Source organism: Canis lupus, chromosome 8 (genome assembly GCF_011100685.1).
Source record: "Canis lupus familiaris isolate Mischka breed German Shepherd chromosome 8, alternate assembly UU_Cfam_GSD_1.0, whole genome shotgun sequence".
Taxonomy (NCBI): Eukaryota; Metazoa; Chordata; class Mammalia; order Carnivora; family Canidae; genus Canis; species Canis lupus.
The window spans coordinates 33,572,857-33,590,980 of NC_049229.1; the positions used below are offsets into that span (position 1 = coordinate 33,572,857).

General features: G+C 42.1%; 1 protein-coding gene across 1 annotated transcript in view; it reads right to left on the reverse strand.

The window, feature by feature from the left end:
* The window catches only part of SLC35F4 (solute carrier family 35 member F4), a 225,998-nt gene extending 208,541 nt beyond the window's left edge, over positions 1-17,457 (reverse strand). Inside the window, exon 1 of the mRNA XM_038544811.1 lies at positions 17,293-17,457. Within this exon, the coding sequence (XP_038400739.1) occupies positions 17,293-17,395 (103 nt within the window). The 5' untranslated portion in view covers positions 17,396-17,457. The remainder of the gene's footprint in view (positions 1-17,292) is intronic.
* Between the last annotated feature and the right edge of the window lie 667 nt (positions 17,458-18,124).

The window sequence follows — 18,124 nt, forward strand, 5'->3', positions numbered from 1 at the left end:
AGGCCATTGAAGACAGCTTTATTAAAAGCCACACAAGGGACTTAGAGTGCAATTAACAACATCTGGTGTGGCCTTTGGTTGTCTAATAAGCATAAGTGTGTCATCTTCTCTGAAACAGGTGAGCAGTATTTAGATGGGAAAAAAAAATTAGAGATGTCTTAGAGCATGTTAATCAGAAAATCTGCTTCAACTTGAATTCAAGTTGAATTCAACTGTATCACCATCAAAATAATCTCCCAAAGGGAAGGGGATTAGATGTCACCATAAAAAGATTCATGTGATTCATTCTGAACTCCTCCCCAAGATGAGTGTCCCACAGATTCCAAACCTCACTCTCCATCCCATGCTTCATAAATCTAATGGGCTCCCTTCCACATGAGTAAATTTTCCATACTCCCAGACTACTGAACCAAGTATCTAGGGGTAGCAAATTACAGCAGCCCACTTCCTCTCATTGGGTCCTACAAACACTAGGCAGCCCCCACAGGCCTCCAAGTGAAACCCCACTTGTCCTTTGAAGATTCCAGCCCCAGTAACAGAAGAGTTTTCTCTGCATTCTAGCGTAAGGTGCAAAGTCACTGAGAACAAAGCTCCTGAGAGTCTTTAAGTGGGTTTTTCCCTAAAATTCACTTGTCCATACAACTTATAGGTTAGATCCACTGCAAACATACATGAGATCACGTGTTAAGGTTTTAGTAGCCAAGAGTTTTCCTTGAATTTATGTACCTGAAGGAAAATAATATTTGAAAAAACCTCAAATGAAGCCATGAGTTCTTCACAATGGTTTTTACTCCATGCTTTCAGAGCCAGAGATGTATTAGAGTAGATGCAATGTATCAGGAGGGCTGTAGAGAATGAGTGGGAGCACATACTATAGGCCTCAATCCAAATCCTCTTCAGTCTCCAAAATGACTGAGAGGGCACGATATGGATACTCAATCTAGGAAAGAGATTGAGTGCTAGGAAAGAGAAAGAATATTCCGGGGTCTGAGGAATCAGTGCTACCCCATGTGTGCTCTGCAGACTGGTACTGGCCATGAACTGCTACCAGATAAATATGGAAATTGAGAGTAAACATTGAGAAAATTTTATAGCAAATTGACACTGCTATTATAGTTCAGCATGATGATTTTTTTCTATTAGTTCACTTGTACTGATTTTGCAAGAGTTTTCATCTATAATGAGTTGGAATTTTAAAAATACAAACTGGTTCTTTACCGCAAGCAGTTTGAGAAGTGGTGTTCTACACCTAAGTTCACAGCCTTGGCTGTTCAGTGGACTCAGGGGAGTGTTAAAAGGTACTGATGCTTGAGTCTCAATCCCAGATAATCTGCTTTAATTGGAATGTAATGCAGCCTTGGCATTGGGATAGTCTTTAGAACTCCCAGTTGTTTCTAATATGCAGCAAAGTATTTGAGAACCACTTTCCTCATACTGGTAAGGGATCAGGGGACATACTTGGGGGTTAATGAAAAAGGAACCCACAAAAGTAATTATTTATTTATTTTATTTATGTTACTTTGAAAATTTGGAAGATAGTTTAAAGTTATTATTCAACATTAATTAAAATAAGGGTAAAACAGACCGAAATGCTATGATATACAATTATGTTATATATAATTTTTAATGAAAACTTTTTATTGCAATGTAACAGCCACACAGCAAATTACACAGACCTGAAGTGCACTGCTTGATGATATTTTCATAAGGTAAACACATTTGTGAAACCAATATTCAGATCAAGAAACAGATCATGCACAATGTTGTTTGACCCCATGTTATGACATCTAAAATAGCTTCCCGCTGGGAGGAAATCACGATAATGCACTCCATTACTATGAATATGACATTTATCTTGGTTTACAGTAGATCTAGTTTAAGTTGGAAGATTTCAAAAATAGAAATAGAAAGGACAATGATACTTCCTGGTAAAGATGGCAGGTTGAATAAACACATCTGTTCATTCAGGAAATTCCACTAAAATGACAATATGTGAATTTCTTAAAGGCATAAATCTACAGAATCAAGAGCAAAGATAATAATGACAATTAAGGAGCTAGCCAGTAGTAAATGACTTTTCCGGCCTGAGAAAACTAAAACCTAAACTGAGGGCAGAGGAAAGTAGATATTAGTCGATTCACAACATATAAAAGTGATGCTAGTGAGGCTAAAATCAGCAGCCTTCGTTAAGTCTGTTTAAGAAGCCATCAGGCTTCTTAATCCCCATGGCTCACTCCGTACAGTGTTTGATTCTGCCTCCCTTAACCCTACCAAATGCCAGGCTTTACTCTCTGGAAAGGCCCAAACAGGAGTCTACAGGAACACCAAGCACGGCTGAAGATGGAGTACCATACCAAAATCATGGGGGAATTAAGTGAATGTATGCACACCACTCACAGAGATGTCCGAACTTCTTTCCTACTTGATTCCCAAAATGTTAGCAGCCAACCAAGAGATTAGAAAAGCCTTCTATGGGGATCCCTGGGTGGTGCAGCAGTTTAGCACCTGCCTTTGGCCCAGGGCGCGATCCTGGAGACCCGGGATCGAATCCCACATCGGGCTCCCGGTGCATGGAGCCTGCTTCTCCCTCTGCCTATGTGTCTCTGCCTCTCTCTCTCTCTCTCTCTCTCTCTCTCTCTCTGTGACTATCATAAATTTAAAAAAAAATTTAAAACTTAAAAAAAAAGCCTTCTATGATTCAAAGGAACATATCTTAAGAAAATGATTTTGAATGTTCCCAAGGAAACAGCACAGCTATTTGAAATAAAATCATAAAAGACAAGCTCCAGTTGGGAGACAAGTCTCCATAGGTCTTTCATTTCTGAAGATCTTGTGCAGAACCTGACAGCTTTTCGTTCTGGACTACCTTTTCAAGTCCCTGTATCGTGAAGAGTTTGGAAGATACAGATAATGTCTCCCTCTAGAAAAGAGGCAGGTTTGTTTGCAAACATCTCGCTCTGAAGCAAAGGTTGGAAAGGTTTGTTTACAGGCCATTATAAATCATTGGGATTTCCTAGGCTGAGGAGTCCTCAACTGTGACACAAACCGACTATAATAATGAGGATCTACCTTGCTGTGCTCCATCTTCTCCCTGTGGAACTTAGGGAGCAAAGGGAATCATGGTGAGTATGAAGCTCACACTCCATGCTGGACTGTAAGTAATAAATAGTCCTTTGTCTCTGACCCAGGAGCCTTATGTCTTCTGCTAGCATCAATGAAACTGCAACAGGCTGACTTCTTAGCTTGCAAGTGCTATAAGACCCTCCATGGTTCTTGACCTCCTTAACCATTCCCACAGATTCCAAATAGTTTTGGAGCCCTCCATTCTAGAATATAAGCAGGTAAACAAAAATCACAGAATTCCAAGTATATGCTAACAATCATAAAAACTGTTAAAAAAGCATCCTGGAAAAAGCAGCCCATTCAAGAGAAGAAAACAAAACAAAACATATTAGTAATATCCTCAAGGAATAAGAGGAGCTTATAACTAGAGAACTTTACATATCTATAAACAAGAACAAGATGCTGTATGTTTAAAAGAAATATTAGGAAAACAAAAGAAAGCTATTACAACTTTAAATGAAACTTTAAGTAAGAAAAAGTTAATAAAAGAGTTTTAAAATAAAGTCAAGAAAATGTCCTGCAAAGTACAACACACAAGAGATGAAAAACACTAGAGTCTGGGTACTTCATTATAGCATAAGCCATTAAGTCAGCCACGCCCCCTCCCCCCTCCCCGCCCCCCCCAGCTTCCTGCAAGGGGATAAATTTCCTTATTGCTTAAGCCAGTATCAGTTGAGTTTTCTTTTAGCCAAATTCATCCTGGGGAGACCTTGGGAACCAGTGTGCCTTGGAAAAGGATAAACTGGTTTGTGGTCTGAAGCAGGGGATAAAATGGAAGTGGTGCCTTTATCAAATAAATAAAGTCTTCTCCTCAAGCTGTTTATTGCCACAATTTTGCTGCAAACATTGAAGATGCCAGCAGCTATGCTATTTCCCTTTAGCAAATAACTGTTTTGTCTCACAATGCTTCCCACTCAATTTTCTGCTGTATGTATATGAATATCATCTAAGGAGAATGCCTAGCCTGTTAGCTTTTTGGGAAACATGAAAGTTTGTCATGTCAAACAAACTGTACCTGGGGAAAAAAGTAGGTTGTGCTGCTTTGGTGATAAAAGAAGTTTGCATATCAGTATAACTTGCTGCCTTACACATCAGCATGCAGTAGCATCCAAAATATTGTCAATGATGCCACAGAAAACTTTGTCTAGTGCTTAAAAGTCAATTGCATCAAAACCAGTAAAGAGAATGTAGAAATCTTCTTGACTACCTGGAAGCTAATGTCTTTCCAGAAACCATGACTTGAAATCTTTGAGTGACATTTGGGAAGGCATTTGTGTCACCTCTGAGAGAAAAGGGAAGCCCATCCTTGGAATAGTCACTTCAGGAAGGAGAAGTTCATTTTTCACTTTGCTTACTTTATAGATATAAACATGACAGACTGTGTCATTGAAAGCTTTAAAGTCACTATTATAATGCAGCTGAAAACCACAAGTTCTTCTGGAAACACAGCTCCTCGGGAAAGTAAAGGATCCAGAGTGACACTGTGTCATAAAAGTTCAGTGCAGATAAACAGTCTTGGAGTATCTAGATACACTGCAGGATATATTTGAAAGCTAATTATGCTTAGACAACCTTAAAATCGAAACACAAATTAGTCATCCTTTCTTTGCTGTCAAAGACAGCATGGATGATGCAGATCTCACCTCAAAGATGACCTCACTGACTTGAGTGCAAATGAAATGATGATTCCCATGCCTAAAACCACTCCAAAATTTCCACTTCTTATTCAATCCAGATGACAAGAGCTTTCTCACTAAAATTCACTTTTGAATAAAATTGAACCTCATCCCTATTTTAGTTAACAAATTTGGACTATTTCAATTTTTCCAGACATTGCCATTAAATTTTGTACACATTCTATAAAATAGAAAAACAGACACAACTCATTAGAATTATCATCTTTATAGCCCATTCCTGTGAAGTAATAAATTTCCAGGGTAATAAAATAAGCTGCATGAAAACATTTGGCATATATGTGTACTTTGGGAGAAGGGGGTAATTTATAGCTTTATCTAGATTTTCAAAGATTTCTGTGCCCCCCAGAATGTTAAAGGATAGAAAACTAATGACTACCGCTCTACGCTATGAAGTAGTCCTTCAAGATAGTACGTAATTACCATGTCAAGTCATGGTATTTTCTAACATGATTTTAATCCATTATCACCTTGTAAACTAGTAGTTAAGTTTTCAAATGTGATCTGACCCAAGTCCTGAGAAGTTGATGAGGAAATTCCTATAAAACTGAAATTATCTTTCCAAGTCTGATGCATTAGAAGCCTACTTAAGAAACATGACAACTGAATGCAATGGGCCAGGCTAGATCCTGGACCAGAAAGAGAACCTTAATGCAAAAACTGGTGAAATCCAAATAAAGCCTGAGTTTAACTAACAGTAATGTATCAACACTGGTTTCTTAGTTTTGACAAATTTACACTGGTCATATGAAATGATAACAATGGGGAAAGTGGGTGAGGGACATACAGGAATTCTTTGTATTATCTTAACCACTTTTCTGTAAATTGAAAAATATTTCAAAGAGATGATGTTTTGCAGAAACTCTGCTTGAAATCTTTAACAAGGCTTGATCACATATTAAACAAATATTTATGGAGTGCAGAGGCACCATTTTGTATGCTGGGCACATGGTGCTGAACAAAATGGATCCATCCCTTTCCTTAGGGAGCTAAGAGAGTAGTGGGCAAGAAGACCATTAAACAGTCACAGCAATCAACATAAATTGTAACTGCAGTTTGTAGTAAGCACTGTAAAGGAAAAGTACAGAGGAGAGAGGTGCAAAGTTAGAAAGGCCTCTCTGAAGCAGTGGCACTTAATATGAGACATGAGGGATGGCTAGGAGCCAGTCAGCAGCATGAGGAGTAAGGAAGAGCATGTTTGCCAGCCAGGAGGAAAGAAAGGGCTAGGAACACACACCTTTATGCCTAAAGCATAATCACATCATGGAAGAGTGTTACCATCTGAAGAACTGGACTCTGTAACATCTTCCTTATAGTCTGGGTTTAAGTTTTTATAGTTTTCCAAAGAGATATGGAAAGCCACTAAAGACTTTAACCAGAAGAATGATCCAATTGCTGCTTTCAAAAGATCATGATGGTTGTAAACTAGGAGTATGACAAGAAGCTCCTGCTCAAGTGCCCACATTAAAAAAATAATAAGGAAAAAATAATGATAAAAAATAATGAGAAAGAAAAAGTTCTCAGCTTCTAACTATATTTGTTCTAAAAAAAATCCCTGGTAAATAATCATGTCATCCTAGATTGTATATATTGCTTCTTTAGAACCTGCCACCATAAGACTTGCAAGGAAGATGGAGTCCCAAAAGGGCTCCCAAATCACTCAATCTGGACCTTTCCTCCAGAATGACTATGATTAAGCATAGGTATGAACAAAAACACAAGAAAGACACCAAAGTCCAATGTCTTGGAGCTTATCAAGGTATCAGCAGCTAAAGTCTGCAGCTCTTACCCCCTTGGGAATCCTAGCTTTCATGAGAGATGAAGAATTCTTAGTATGTCTGGTTTTAAGACCACAAAATCATTATTGACACCTCACTAGTACCATCTTGGCATTAGCCCAGGACTAAATATAGAAAATCCTGGACTGCAGAAAAATGTAATTTTCAATGCCTGTTTAAAATATACAATGTTAAATGTCATCCTCAATTACTATAGAAGTAACTGGTATGTTGGCCTATCTGACCTAAAAAAATGAAATATATCTTCCAAACTTGATGTAAGTGGTAGCACTTCAATAAAACTTAGTAATTAGTCTGCAGTACTAGTTGGGTTCTTTTAAACAGAAGGCCCTAGGGACTTATACTCTCAACAGACACTTGGATCTCCTTAGTTTGTAGAAATATAGTATCTTTAACCTCACTAAATATTATTGAGATATACTCTAAAAAGAGATCAGAATCAGAAGAAAGAAAAGACTGGATCTTGACAGAAGTCTATGATTTGATACAAAAAGCTTTTTTATGCAAAGCTCTGTGAACCAAATAGCTATTAAGTGGACTGTCCAGCCAATTGCCCCTCTTCTCTGGAAACAATATCTTCCCCTGCAGTCAAAAGGGTTACAGGAGAGAGTTTCTGGCAACATGATTGGGTAACTTGACCCTGCCCCAAACCACCACAGTCAATAGAATCAAGAGTGTGCACTTGACACAAATTGGGCCAAAGAGTCCCTTTCTCTGGGAATCTGAATTTAGAAGTAAGAGATTCTTGCTCAATCTGTCTGCTCTCTTGAATAGAGGACACGTAAACACTGGAACTGCTGGCAGAGGCTATTTTCAACCATTTGGACAAGGAAATTGAGAAAGCCAGGCTGCAGGAAGAGACAAGAATGGAGAACATGTGCCAGAAAAAAGAGATGAAAAGCAGAGAAAGAGGGCTTCCTGTTTTCCCTATCACACTCCAGGACCTGATGCTAGCTTATACCACCCTATCCTTGCCCCTAAAATCCATGGAACATGACCAGTTATCCCTTCAATCACTCGTTTTTACTTAAGCCTGTTCAAATGGAATCTTGTAACTAGAAGACAAACCCTCATGAACACTTCAGATCTCTCCATTTTATTTAGTCTCAAATAACTGAGAACCAGCTTGCACAAAAATTTTAAGGCAAGATCTCTGCAAGGAGAATCTAATTCCAGCCTCTCAAAACAGAGAAGTGCAACAAAATTAAAAATGCTTATCCTAAAATATTAAGCGGAAGAGAAGCAGGGCACAAAATTGTGTATATATCAGAATTATGACTACACTATAGTTTATATTTGTCAAGAAGTGAGGCCCCATATGCATTAGGAAGAAGGAAATTAGCCAAAATAACAGTAGTTACAGTGACAAGATTATTTTCTGTTTTCTCTATATTCTTCTGGATCTGTAAATAATTAAACACTTTATGACTTAAAAAATTAACTCCAAAGATTATGTAGAAATATATAATGTGTTTATAACACAATGATGTATTTTTTAAAGTAGAACATAAAATACTGTTACATTTACTGCTGTATAAAAAGGAACTGTCCCTTTAAGACTCAGCATATTAAAGAAACATTGTAACTTCCAACCCACTGGCTCCAAATTAATATTCCACCTTCACTTCCTCTTCACCTATTTGCCCTCCCTGTCCAGTCTAACCCTACTTGCCCCCATTGCATGCTAACCATCTTCAAATGGGATTTCATACTTCCCCTCCCCCACTCTCTCTTCACTATACTCCCACATCCTTGGCATCCCTCTGCACTCCCTTCTACTTTGAGGTCTGCATTTTGTATCTCCAGACATGCAGAGCCATCCTGTCACTCATAGGCCCTAGATTTGTCTCCTCTCTTTTAGATCAACCCACTGGGAATAACCTCATCACAAATGGCCTCCAGCCCATTTTAAACTATCCTTAGGGGCAATCCAGGTAAGTGTTACATACTGCCCCTTTCAATTATAGCACCAGACAAGCCACAAGTGGATAAGGAATGGAAGGCAACATCCAAAAATAAAAACCATTGTGAAGTTGGATAATTTGTAAATGATCTTTAACAGGCTATGACACAACTTTCAATAACAATTCAAAATACAATTCTGCATATGGGAGGGGGAAAAGTGGTAAGTCACTTATTTTCCAGGAAAAAGGGAGCAAGCCTCTCTGATGATGAAACCAATTCTACTGGTTTCCTCCATAATCATTAACAGCTTTCATATATTGAACAGGGCATTGTGCCAGACATTCTTATACATTATCTTACATAATCCTCCCAATGACCTACGAAAAAACTATTATTCCCATTTTACAGAAACAAAATTGTTGATCAGAAGAGTTAAGTTACTTATGCAAGTTTTCTTTTTAAATATTTATTTATTTATTAGAGAAACAGACAGAGAGAGAGCAGGGGGAGGAACAGGAGAGAATTTTCAAACAAATTCCCCACTGCGAAGCCTGATACCAAGACCCTGAGATCATGACCTAAGCCGAAATCAAGGGTTAGATGTTCAATCTACTGAGCCACCCAGGTGCCCCGTTATACTTGTGCAAGTTTGAAAGGCCTTATAAAAAGTAGTAGAACAGGATCGTTATGTCTTTGCATTAGGCCTCATGGCCTCATGGCCTCAAACAGGCCTTAGATAGGCTTTCTCAAGGAAGTAAATCTGCGATTTACTTTATAATGTTAAACCACGTATTAGCTAGTAGTAGTAGTAGTAGTAGTAATGGTATTTTATAATACAAATACCCAATTTACATGTAAATTTATATTTTAAATGAAAAATACACACCAAAAGAAGCATTGTAGAAATGACATTATCCAACATTAATAACACACACAATAATATTCAGTATCAACATAGCCCTTATACATTACAGTTAAAAACTATATTACAAAGACTTCTCAATACCACATATCAATGGTAATTATTTATAACTGTTTACAAACCAAGCTTATTAGGGTAAAACAAAATACAAACTAGGAGAAATATTTATTACATTCATTTCACTAGGAAGAGACAATTTTATAACCTACTTCATTAGAGTGGAGTAACTTTACAATTTTTAACATTACTCCAGTTAAAGTGCTTAAGTATTATGTATTATACCATGAAAACCAATAGCAATCATTTCAAAGGGGAGTGGGGGAAGGACCACATTGTATCTCTAATTCTAGTAACTTGTACTACTCTGTATTAAAAAGAAAAAAAAAAGCCTTTGCCCCCATTTAAGCACAGAAAATGTGATGAAGTAAGAAGGATGAAAATGCAGAAGTTACAACCACAAAGGTAAAGGGATCACAAAATACCATTTGGTGTATTCTCATTCTCTGAATAGGCACATCTATTCATAGCTGGTATATTTTTTCTTTCCCTCCAATTGCTACCATCGTGTACTCTTTCTTTTTCTGTGTGAAAACAATTAACTCGCCAATTTCTTCAAAGGAAACTATAATCATTCATTCACTAGTACAATAAACTTTATTGAGCACCCAGAATGTACTAGACACTTTGCCTAAGAGGAAAATAAATAAATAAAGGTAAGTCCCTGCCCTCCCCAAGCTCTGTGGGTGAGAGAGCCTTGTGTAAAGTAAACAGCTGAAAATAGTGTGCTAAACGCAGGAGCAGAGGTGAGTACACAGTATTATAGGAACACAGCAGGAGGATTAACCCAGCCTGGAGCAATCAAGAAGCTTTACAGAGGACAGCACGTTTCAACTTAGCCTTTAAAGATAAATAGGAACTTTCCAAAGAGTGATGAAGGAGACACACAGAGAGGAAGCTGTCTGGCCATAGTGTAAAAGGGCACTGAGGAGCAGAAAGAGCATGGAGAAAATGATGTTATCAAAACAACAAGCTCCTTGATGAGATACTTACCAAGTTCTATGGAGGCCACGTGAGCTATGAAATTAAAAAGCAAACAAACAGGGGCACCTCGGTGACTCAGTCGGTTGAGGGTCTGCATTCGGTTCAGGTCACGATCCTGAGGTCTTGAGATCAAGCCAGAGTCCAGCTCCCTGCTTAGCAAGAAGTCTGCTTCTCCCTCTCCCCCATCCCTCCCCCCTGCATGTGCTCTCTCTCTCTCTCTCTCTGTTAAATAAACAAATAAATCTTTAAAAACAAACAAAAAACAAACTTTGCCAAAAATCCAATGACTTCAGTAGATTAAGGTGTTGCAATAAATGGAAGACCATGAGTACACTACATTTACTAAAAATATACAGACCAATGAGAGAAACATTCAGTATGAAATAAAAAGAATTTGCATGTGTTTATGGATACAAAAACCGACTGGAAAGATAGTGTTAACAAAATGTTAATACTAATCACCTCTGGGTGATGGAATTATGAGTAGTTTTGTTTTAATCTCTCTTTGCTTCTCTGCCTTCCAGATTTTCTGCATTAAGCATACATTACTTTGGCAATTAGTGGGGGAAATATGTGCTAAAATAGAACAATGTAAGCTGGGCTCAGATTGTGGCATGCTAAGGAGTTTGGACTTTATTACACAGAAAATGAAGATTTATTCCAGGCATTGGATCAGGGATGTGAGATGAACAGATTTTGCATTTTAGGAAATTAAATGTTGTTAAGGTGTGCATACTGGATTAGAAGGGTTTGAGGCTGGAGGAAAGATGTGATGGATAGAACTAAGGCAGTGCCAGTAGAGATAGAAAACACCTATTTGGGGAAGAATAGACAGGACCTCCTAACTGAATATAAAGTAAGAAAAAAGGGTAAAGGTTTAAGGATGATTCTAGGTTTCCAGGCAATTGGTTAGATGCAGATATTGGAAGCCAAAAGGCATAATAAGAAGGAAAAGGCATATTTTAAGGATGGACTGCTGAATTTAGTTTTATGCGTGACATCTTAGAGGACATCCAGGTAGGAATTCTAGTAGGAAGTTTGAAATGGTCTCAGTTCAGGAAAAAAGGATGCAGATACACAGTCTCATAGGAGGTGGTGAAGCCATGGGATTGAGTGAGTTTGCTCAGGCAAAGTTGGGTGAGAAGAGACAGCAGAAGCTGGAACCTTGGGACATGCTAAGTCTACAGCAGCAGTCAGAGACGTCAGAAAGCCAGAAGAGGGGCAGCCCAGGTGGCTCAGTGGTTTAGCGCTGCCTTTGGCCCAGGGTGTGATCCTGGAGACCCGGGATCGAGTCCCATGTTGGGCTCCCTGCATGGAGCCTGCTTCTCCCTCTGCCTGTGTCTCGCCTCTCCCTCTCTCTGTGTCTCTCATGAATAAATAAATAAAATCTTTTAAAAAGAAAAGAAAGGCAGAAAAGTCAGACTTTGGTAGAGTTGTTTTGGGGAACAAGGTGGTCAACACTGGGATCAGAGCAAGGGGAAGAAATTTTACTATTGCAGCTACCAACAGTAAACAACCACAGAACCTGGTGACTAACGGGGCATAGAAAAACAAAAGGCCAACAGGTGCAAAAGACAGAACAAAGAGAGGCAACTGGTCACCCTCTGAGATAGAAGGTGTTGTCAAGAGAAGCAAAGTAAACATGGTAAGGATTACCAAGTAAGGTTGTTCTGTTGAAGTTGGAACTTTTTTGAAAGCTGTTGAAGCTGACCCACTGCATGGCTGTTCTGGGGCAGCAACTTCTGTGCTTTTAAAAACAACGAAGCTGATATGCACAGGGAAGATCAGGGAGTCAGTTCCTGGCAGGTTTAAGACTAGAATCAATCTCCAAAACACTAGGGTTTAATTCACTACACATCAGCATATTGCCTCCTTCTGCAAACACAAAAAGAAGGCTTACCCCAAAAATATCAGGTATGCAATATAGTAAAATATAAACTAATTTATCCTTTGCCTTGACTTAATGGAAATAACTTCTCACAACATATAGCGCTCTCTCTGACCATCACCTCTTGTCTTCCAGCTAACTTCCACTACGCTTTGATCCCATTGAGACTCCAATCCACTGATCCTACCACCTCTTTACTCATTGTCATTTTCTTGATTTCCTCTCCTCTACTTACCAGCTTCAAATGCTGTGGTCAATTACTACAGTAATACCTTCCCTGCTTCTAGTCACTACCCTCTTGCCCCTATTATTTTATTAAACCCATTGGACAATATGCAATTCTGGTTAAATCCTTCCCTTCACTTGCTCCATGTCTTCATTGTATCAGGGACTACAACAACCTACTGACTGCTCTCACTTTAAATTTGCGGCCAAAAGCTTACAACAGGCCCTCTGTGGCAGCCAGACAACCTTACTGCACGTCCCCAGGCTGTTCACTCTCCCTACTTAATTATTCACACTTTCTCTCTCCTCCAACAACTACCACTCTTTCCGCATCCTCACTGTCAGTTGATTCCTTGCTTCCTCTTTGGAGAAAACTAAAGCAATCAAAGAGAACCTCAAATGATCCCCCCCCACCATCTTGGTTACCCACCTTTCAGATCCTGCACCCACTTCCTCGGCCCTATATCCATGAAATGTCCTTTCTCTTGTGCAATAGGCTCCATATCTTATCTCTCCAACATTGTTGGTTATTCTATTGAATCATTCGCAAATGACAGCATGCAAACATGCTGTTATTTCTTCCATCAAAAATAAAACTTCTTAATCCTACTATCCCCATTTCCTCCCCTTGCACAAAAATCTTTGAATTCTCTTATACTCACAATTCCAAGTCCTCTCTCTAATTCTCTCATATACACATTCTAGTCCTTTTATTCTACTTATCTGCTTTTGTCAAGGTTCTAGTCAAGGTCACCATTGATCTTCAATCGCCAAAGTCAGTGGTCAGTTACCAGTCTACATTTTACTTAACTTTTCAGCAGCATAGGACTCAGCTGATCTCTTCCCTTTAAAACTCTTCACCAGCTTCCGGGGTATCACATGCTCCTGGTTTTCCTCCTACCTCCCTGGGAGCTCCTTTTTGGTCTCCCTTAGTGGTTTCTCTTCTTCTCCACAGCCTCTTAATGTCTGAGAGCCCCTAGGGTTCAATCTTTATTCCTCTTTTCTTCTCTCCATAAATTCATTCCTTAGAGATTTTGTCAGTCTTAGGCTTCAAATACCATCCAAGTGCTGAAAAATCCCTAATTTATGTCTCTAATCAGATATTTCCTCTAAACTTCATCTCCCATTACATTTAACATTTCCAAAATATTATCCTTATCCCCTGACCCCCTAAACCTTCTCTACCTCGAAGTCTTCCACACTTCAGCTACTGGCAACTCAAAGTTGGTAAAACCAGAAAAGATAAGATCATTTTTTTGTTCCTCTGTCCTGTAGATGCTATATCCAATCCATCAGGAACCCCCTTTGGCTCTAATTTCAAATATCTGTAGAATCTGACCACCTCTTCCCACCTGCACTGTTACCACTCTTGTTCAAGGCACCATCATCTCTCACCAAAGTTATTACAATAACACACTAATCTCTCTGCTTCCACCCCTGCCTGAATAGAGCAGTCAAACTGATAGGTAAGACAAGTCACATTACTCCTTTGTCAAAACCCCACAAAGGCTCCTCAGCTAAAGGACTTAAAATGACCAATAAGACCTTACTTTACCTGAGCCCTGAACCCAGGGTGACCTCACCTCCAATCACTCTCCCAGTTGTTCACTCCACTCCAGCCATGGAAAAGCTCCATGCTTTTTCTCTAGCAAGGCACATTCCACCTCAGAGCCTTGCATTGGCTGTTCCCTCTACCTGGAGCAACTTCCAGATGTCCACATGTCTAACTTTTTCACATACTTCAAGGCTTTGCCTAGTTCTGATCTCCCCAGTGCAGCCTCACCTGACTTAAAACTTGCTACAATTTCTACCCAGTTGCCATGCTTTAAAATTGTCACAATCCCTACCCATCTCATAATTTTTCATTCTTTTTACCATGTTGTGGTATTTTTAAAAGCACGTATCACCTTGAAATATACCACATGATTTATTTCTTTGTTCATTATTATTGTCCGTCTCCACTCACTGAAACTTCAGCTCTAAAAAGGAAAACATTTTTGTCTGTTGTGTTCATGGATGTATTCCTGGCACATAGGAGGTGCTCAATTAACACTTGTTGAACAGATGAATCTATTTCCCCTATCGGGCTGTAAGTAACTCAAGACTAGACAAATGCTTCAATCATTTCTGTACCTTGATTATCATCCTGATAATATCATACCCTGATAATATCATAAGTACTATAAATTATATAATCTATATGTGTATGTATGTATACACATACACACATATTTGTTTCTTATATCAGCCTAACAGAATTTCTTGTGGATTGCCAAGGATGGCAGCAGCATGCATTAATAGGAGGCTGATCACTGTTGCATTTTCTCAGAGATGAGTGCCCACCTACCTCTAAAAAGGTAAATGGCATAGATATCCAGAGATCATCCTTAAGGCCTCATATATGACCAGTCAGAAAACGGGAAAGTGACCTTGCCTTCACATATCATATATTCCTCACCATAGCCTTTTCCTAAATATATCCCTCCAGACTTCCCCCAAGCTGTTGCTCATTCCTGGTAACAGCTAAATCAATTGACCATATTGTACTGGTTTGCTTCAATGTGTTTGTTTACTAGTTGAAGCCTGCATTAAGGGCAGGATTATTTCATGGTGCTCGGCTGCCTGGCTCTCTTCCAGCTCTCTCCTCTCCTAGTCTCTCACTGTGCAAAATGGCAATCTCTTTCTACCTCTGAAAGCACCAACATTCTGAAAGTTATTTGACTATCATGTAATTCTCTGTCCTTGTGAGATGCTGTCCTCACTGAGCTCTGTGGCCTGAAGTTAGGTAAGTGCCCATCACAAATTACTATGGCAAATGTATCTAGATCCCTTTTACCTTCACTTACTGTCTCAGCCAATGCTCTTCCCTCTTTCTGGCCTATTATTCTACTGCAAATGATACATGAGCAGTTATTTGAATCAGTACGAAAAGATAATATGAACATGATTTTATCTAAAATGTCACTTTTCCAGGATTCCATTTGGTTTCTTCTTTATTAACCAAAGTTCCATTGTTATAAAAATTACAATAATAAACTACTCTGAGTCCTGTAATTTCACAGACAGCTTCTCTATTCCCTAAGTAACCAAAACCCCATTGTTCCTAATTAAAATATTCAAAGGTGAAATCCAAGTAATCTCCACATGGTATACTAGCGCTTCCACTTCAGTCTCTAGGGTTAAAAGAAACCCTTCGCCAAGGGGGGGGAGGGGAGAAGTTTCTGAGTCTATAGTACAAAAGCTTCAAACTGCATTCCACAGTGTGTTATTTTCTTTCCAGAAAATTCTAACACTATATAATTACTTTTGTATGGAAAATGAATAATGTAAGCTTCTAAAAACAGCTAGACAGAAACCATCCAAATCAGACAGGCCTTTCCTGAAACCAAATGAAATATTAAACGAGAAAATATCTCTAGGAGAACAAAGCTCTTGGATTGTTATTAAATAGAGATGGAACATAGTGGGGGAGAAAGTTACAAGGGGGGGGTGTGTTTTCTCATCTATGGTGTCAGGGTTTGTCTGCTTCAGAGAAGCTGTAGCATTGATCAGACCAAAAAAATGTCACAGGAAAATACCAATCAGAAATGCATCTAGGATCTTGCAAGGTTTCCTGTTAAAAATAACAGCAAAAACATCAATTAAGCTCCATCTATTGCGACAGAAATGCATTGGTAGAGGAAAAGCGAAATCCCACCTGCATGGGAAATAAGCCGCAACTGGTCCCCCAATTCGGAGAAAAATGAGCTTCACTCGGTCGCTGGCTGAACTAATTCCAGCAAAGATAGCCAGTGGGTTCGTGTGTTGGGGGAGGGGGACAGAGTAGAGCGCACCTCATCGCCCTCCCCCCAAAACTGCTCCAGAAATGTGCAAGCGTCGGCGCCGCGCGACCGGGCTCGGCCCGCAGAACGCCTGTGCGGAACGCAGGAGCCTGCTGGGCTCCCGGGCAGCCGCGACGTGCGGCGAGCGGCGCGGGTGCGGGCGCGGGCGCGGGCGCGGGGTCCTGGCGCGGGGTCCTGGCGCGCCTCCCCCTCCCACCCACCCCACCCCCAGGCGTTTGCACGGGTCTCCCAGGCTCCCGGCGCCGGCGCTCGGAGACCTGGGCTGGTCCTCTGCCTGCCCCGGCTGGAGCACCTCGCAAAGGCATTTTAGCAGGAGCAATTCCCGCCCTGGCATCGTCTCGACAGCCCGGGTGAACGAGCCGAGCCGGCCTGCGCCGGGACCCACGTCCGGCTCGGCCGCCCCGCCGGCCCCACCCCCGAGCCTACCCAGCCTGCGCGTCCCGCGCCCGGCCCGCAGCCCGGCACCCAGCAGGGGCCGGGGGGCGCGGGGCGGGCAGTGCAGCACCTGCGGAGGACTTTCGGCTCATGCAACAGCCATGGCAGCCTCCCCTCGGGTCGTACAGAAGCCGGAGGCGAGCCGGCCGACGGCTGCCAGGAGCGCGCATCGGGTCCCCCTCCCTGCGCTGCCGACCCCGAGGCTCGGTGAACTAACTCTTGGGCGCCAACGGCCCGGACCGCGTCGGCTCGCGCGGTTCAGCACCGAGGACAGCGGACACACTTTTTGCCCCAGCGGCCCCGCGGCCGGGAGGGTAGCGTTAGCGGCAGCGGCGGGGCTGCAGGTGTCCGGACCGCGCGCCCTCCCGCATCCCACCCGCTCCGGCGCCTGGGGCGAGGCAACCCCGCGGCGTCTTACTTTTCTGGCTGGAGTAACCCGGGTAATAGCCATAGTAGCCGGTGATCCGCAGGATCCGGTCCTCGATGGTAGCCACCCCGTTGGGGGCCGCCTTGACATCCATAGAGAGCGCCGGGCGGCGGCCCCGCGGCGAGCGCAGCGCGGGGCCCGGGAGCTGGTGCAGGTGCTGCCGCCGCCGCCGCCGGTGCTGATGTTGCAGCTCGTGCTCCCGCGCCCGGGCTCTGACTCCACCGCCCGGCGCAGCACCGGCTCCGCATCACAGCGGCGGCGGCGGCGGCGGCGGCGGCGGAGCGGCCCCCACTCGGGCCGGCCTCTCCGTCAGCCTGGCAGCAATCCCGCCCGCCGCCCGGCGCACTGCTGCCCGAACAGCGCCCCCTCACCTCCGACGCCCACCGCAGCCGGGGCGGGTGTGGGCGCCCCACCTGGCCGCAGACTCTCCTCGTTAACCCTTCTGCGCCCCTTCCCCGAAGCCCAGACATCCCCCCGGCCCCACCTGCCAGAAGGGATGCTCGGTCAGGGGCTTGGGAGGAAACGAGGTGAGATGGTGGCGGGGGCTCAGGGAGGAGCGGTGGAGACGGTTGAGACCCAAGCGGAGAAAAGTGTTAATGCGAGAGGAGCACAGTGTCGCTCGGGGAGATTGGACACCTTGGGGGCGCCGCGGGGTCTTGGTCCACGCTTGGCGTCGACACCACCTGGGGTCAGCAGACAGGCTAGCGTTCCTAGGAGTTAACAGTTCTCAAAACTTGCCTAGACGACAGGGAGTCTTTTCTTAAGATATGAAAAGGGGGGGGGGACACCCCCCCCCCAGAGGCCTCAGCAGGTGGTACAAGAA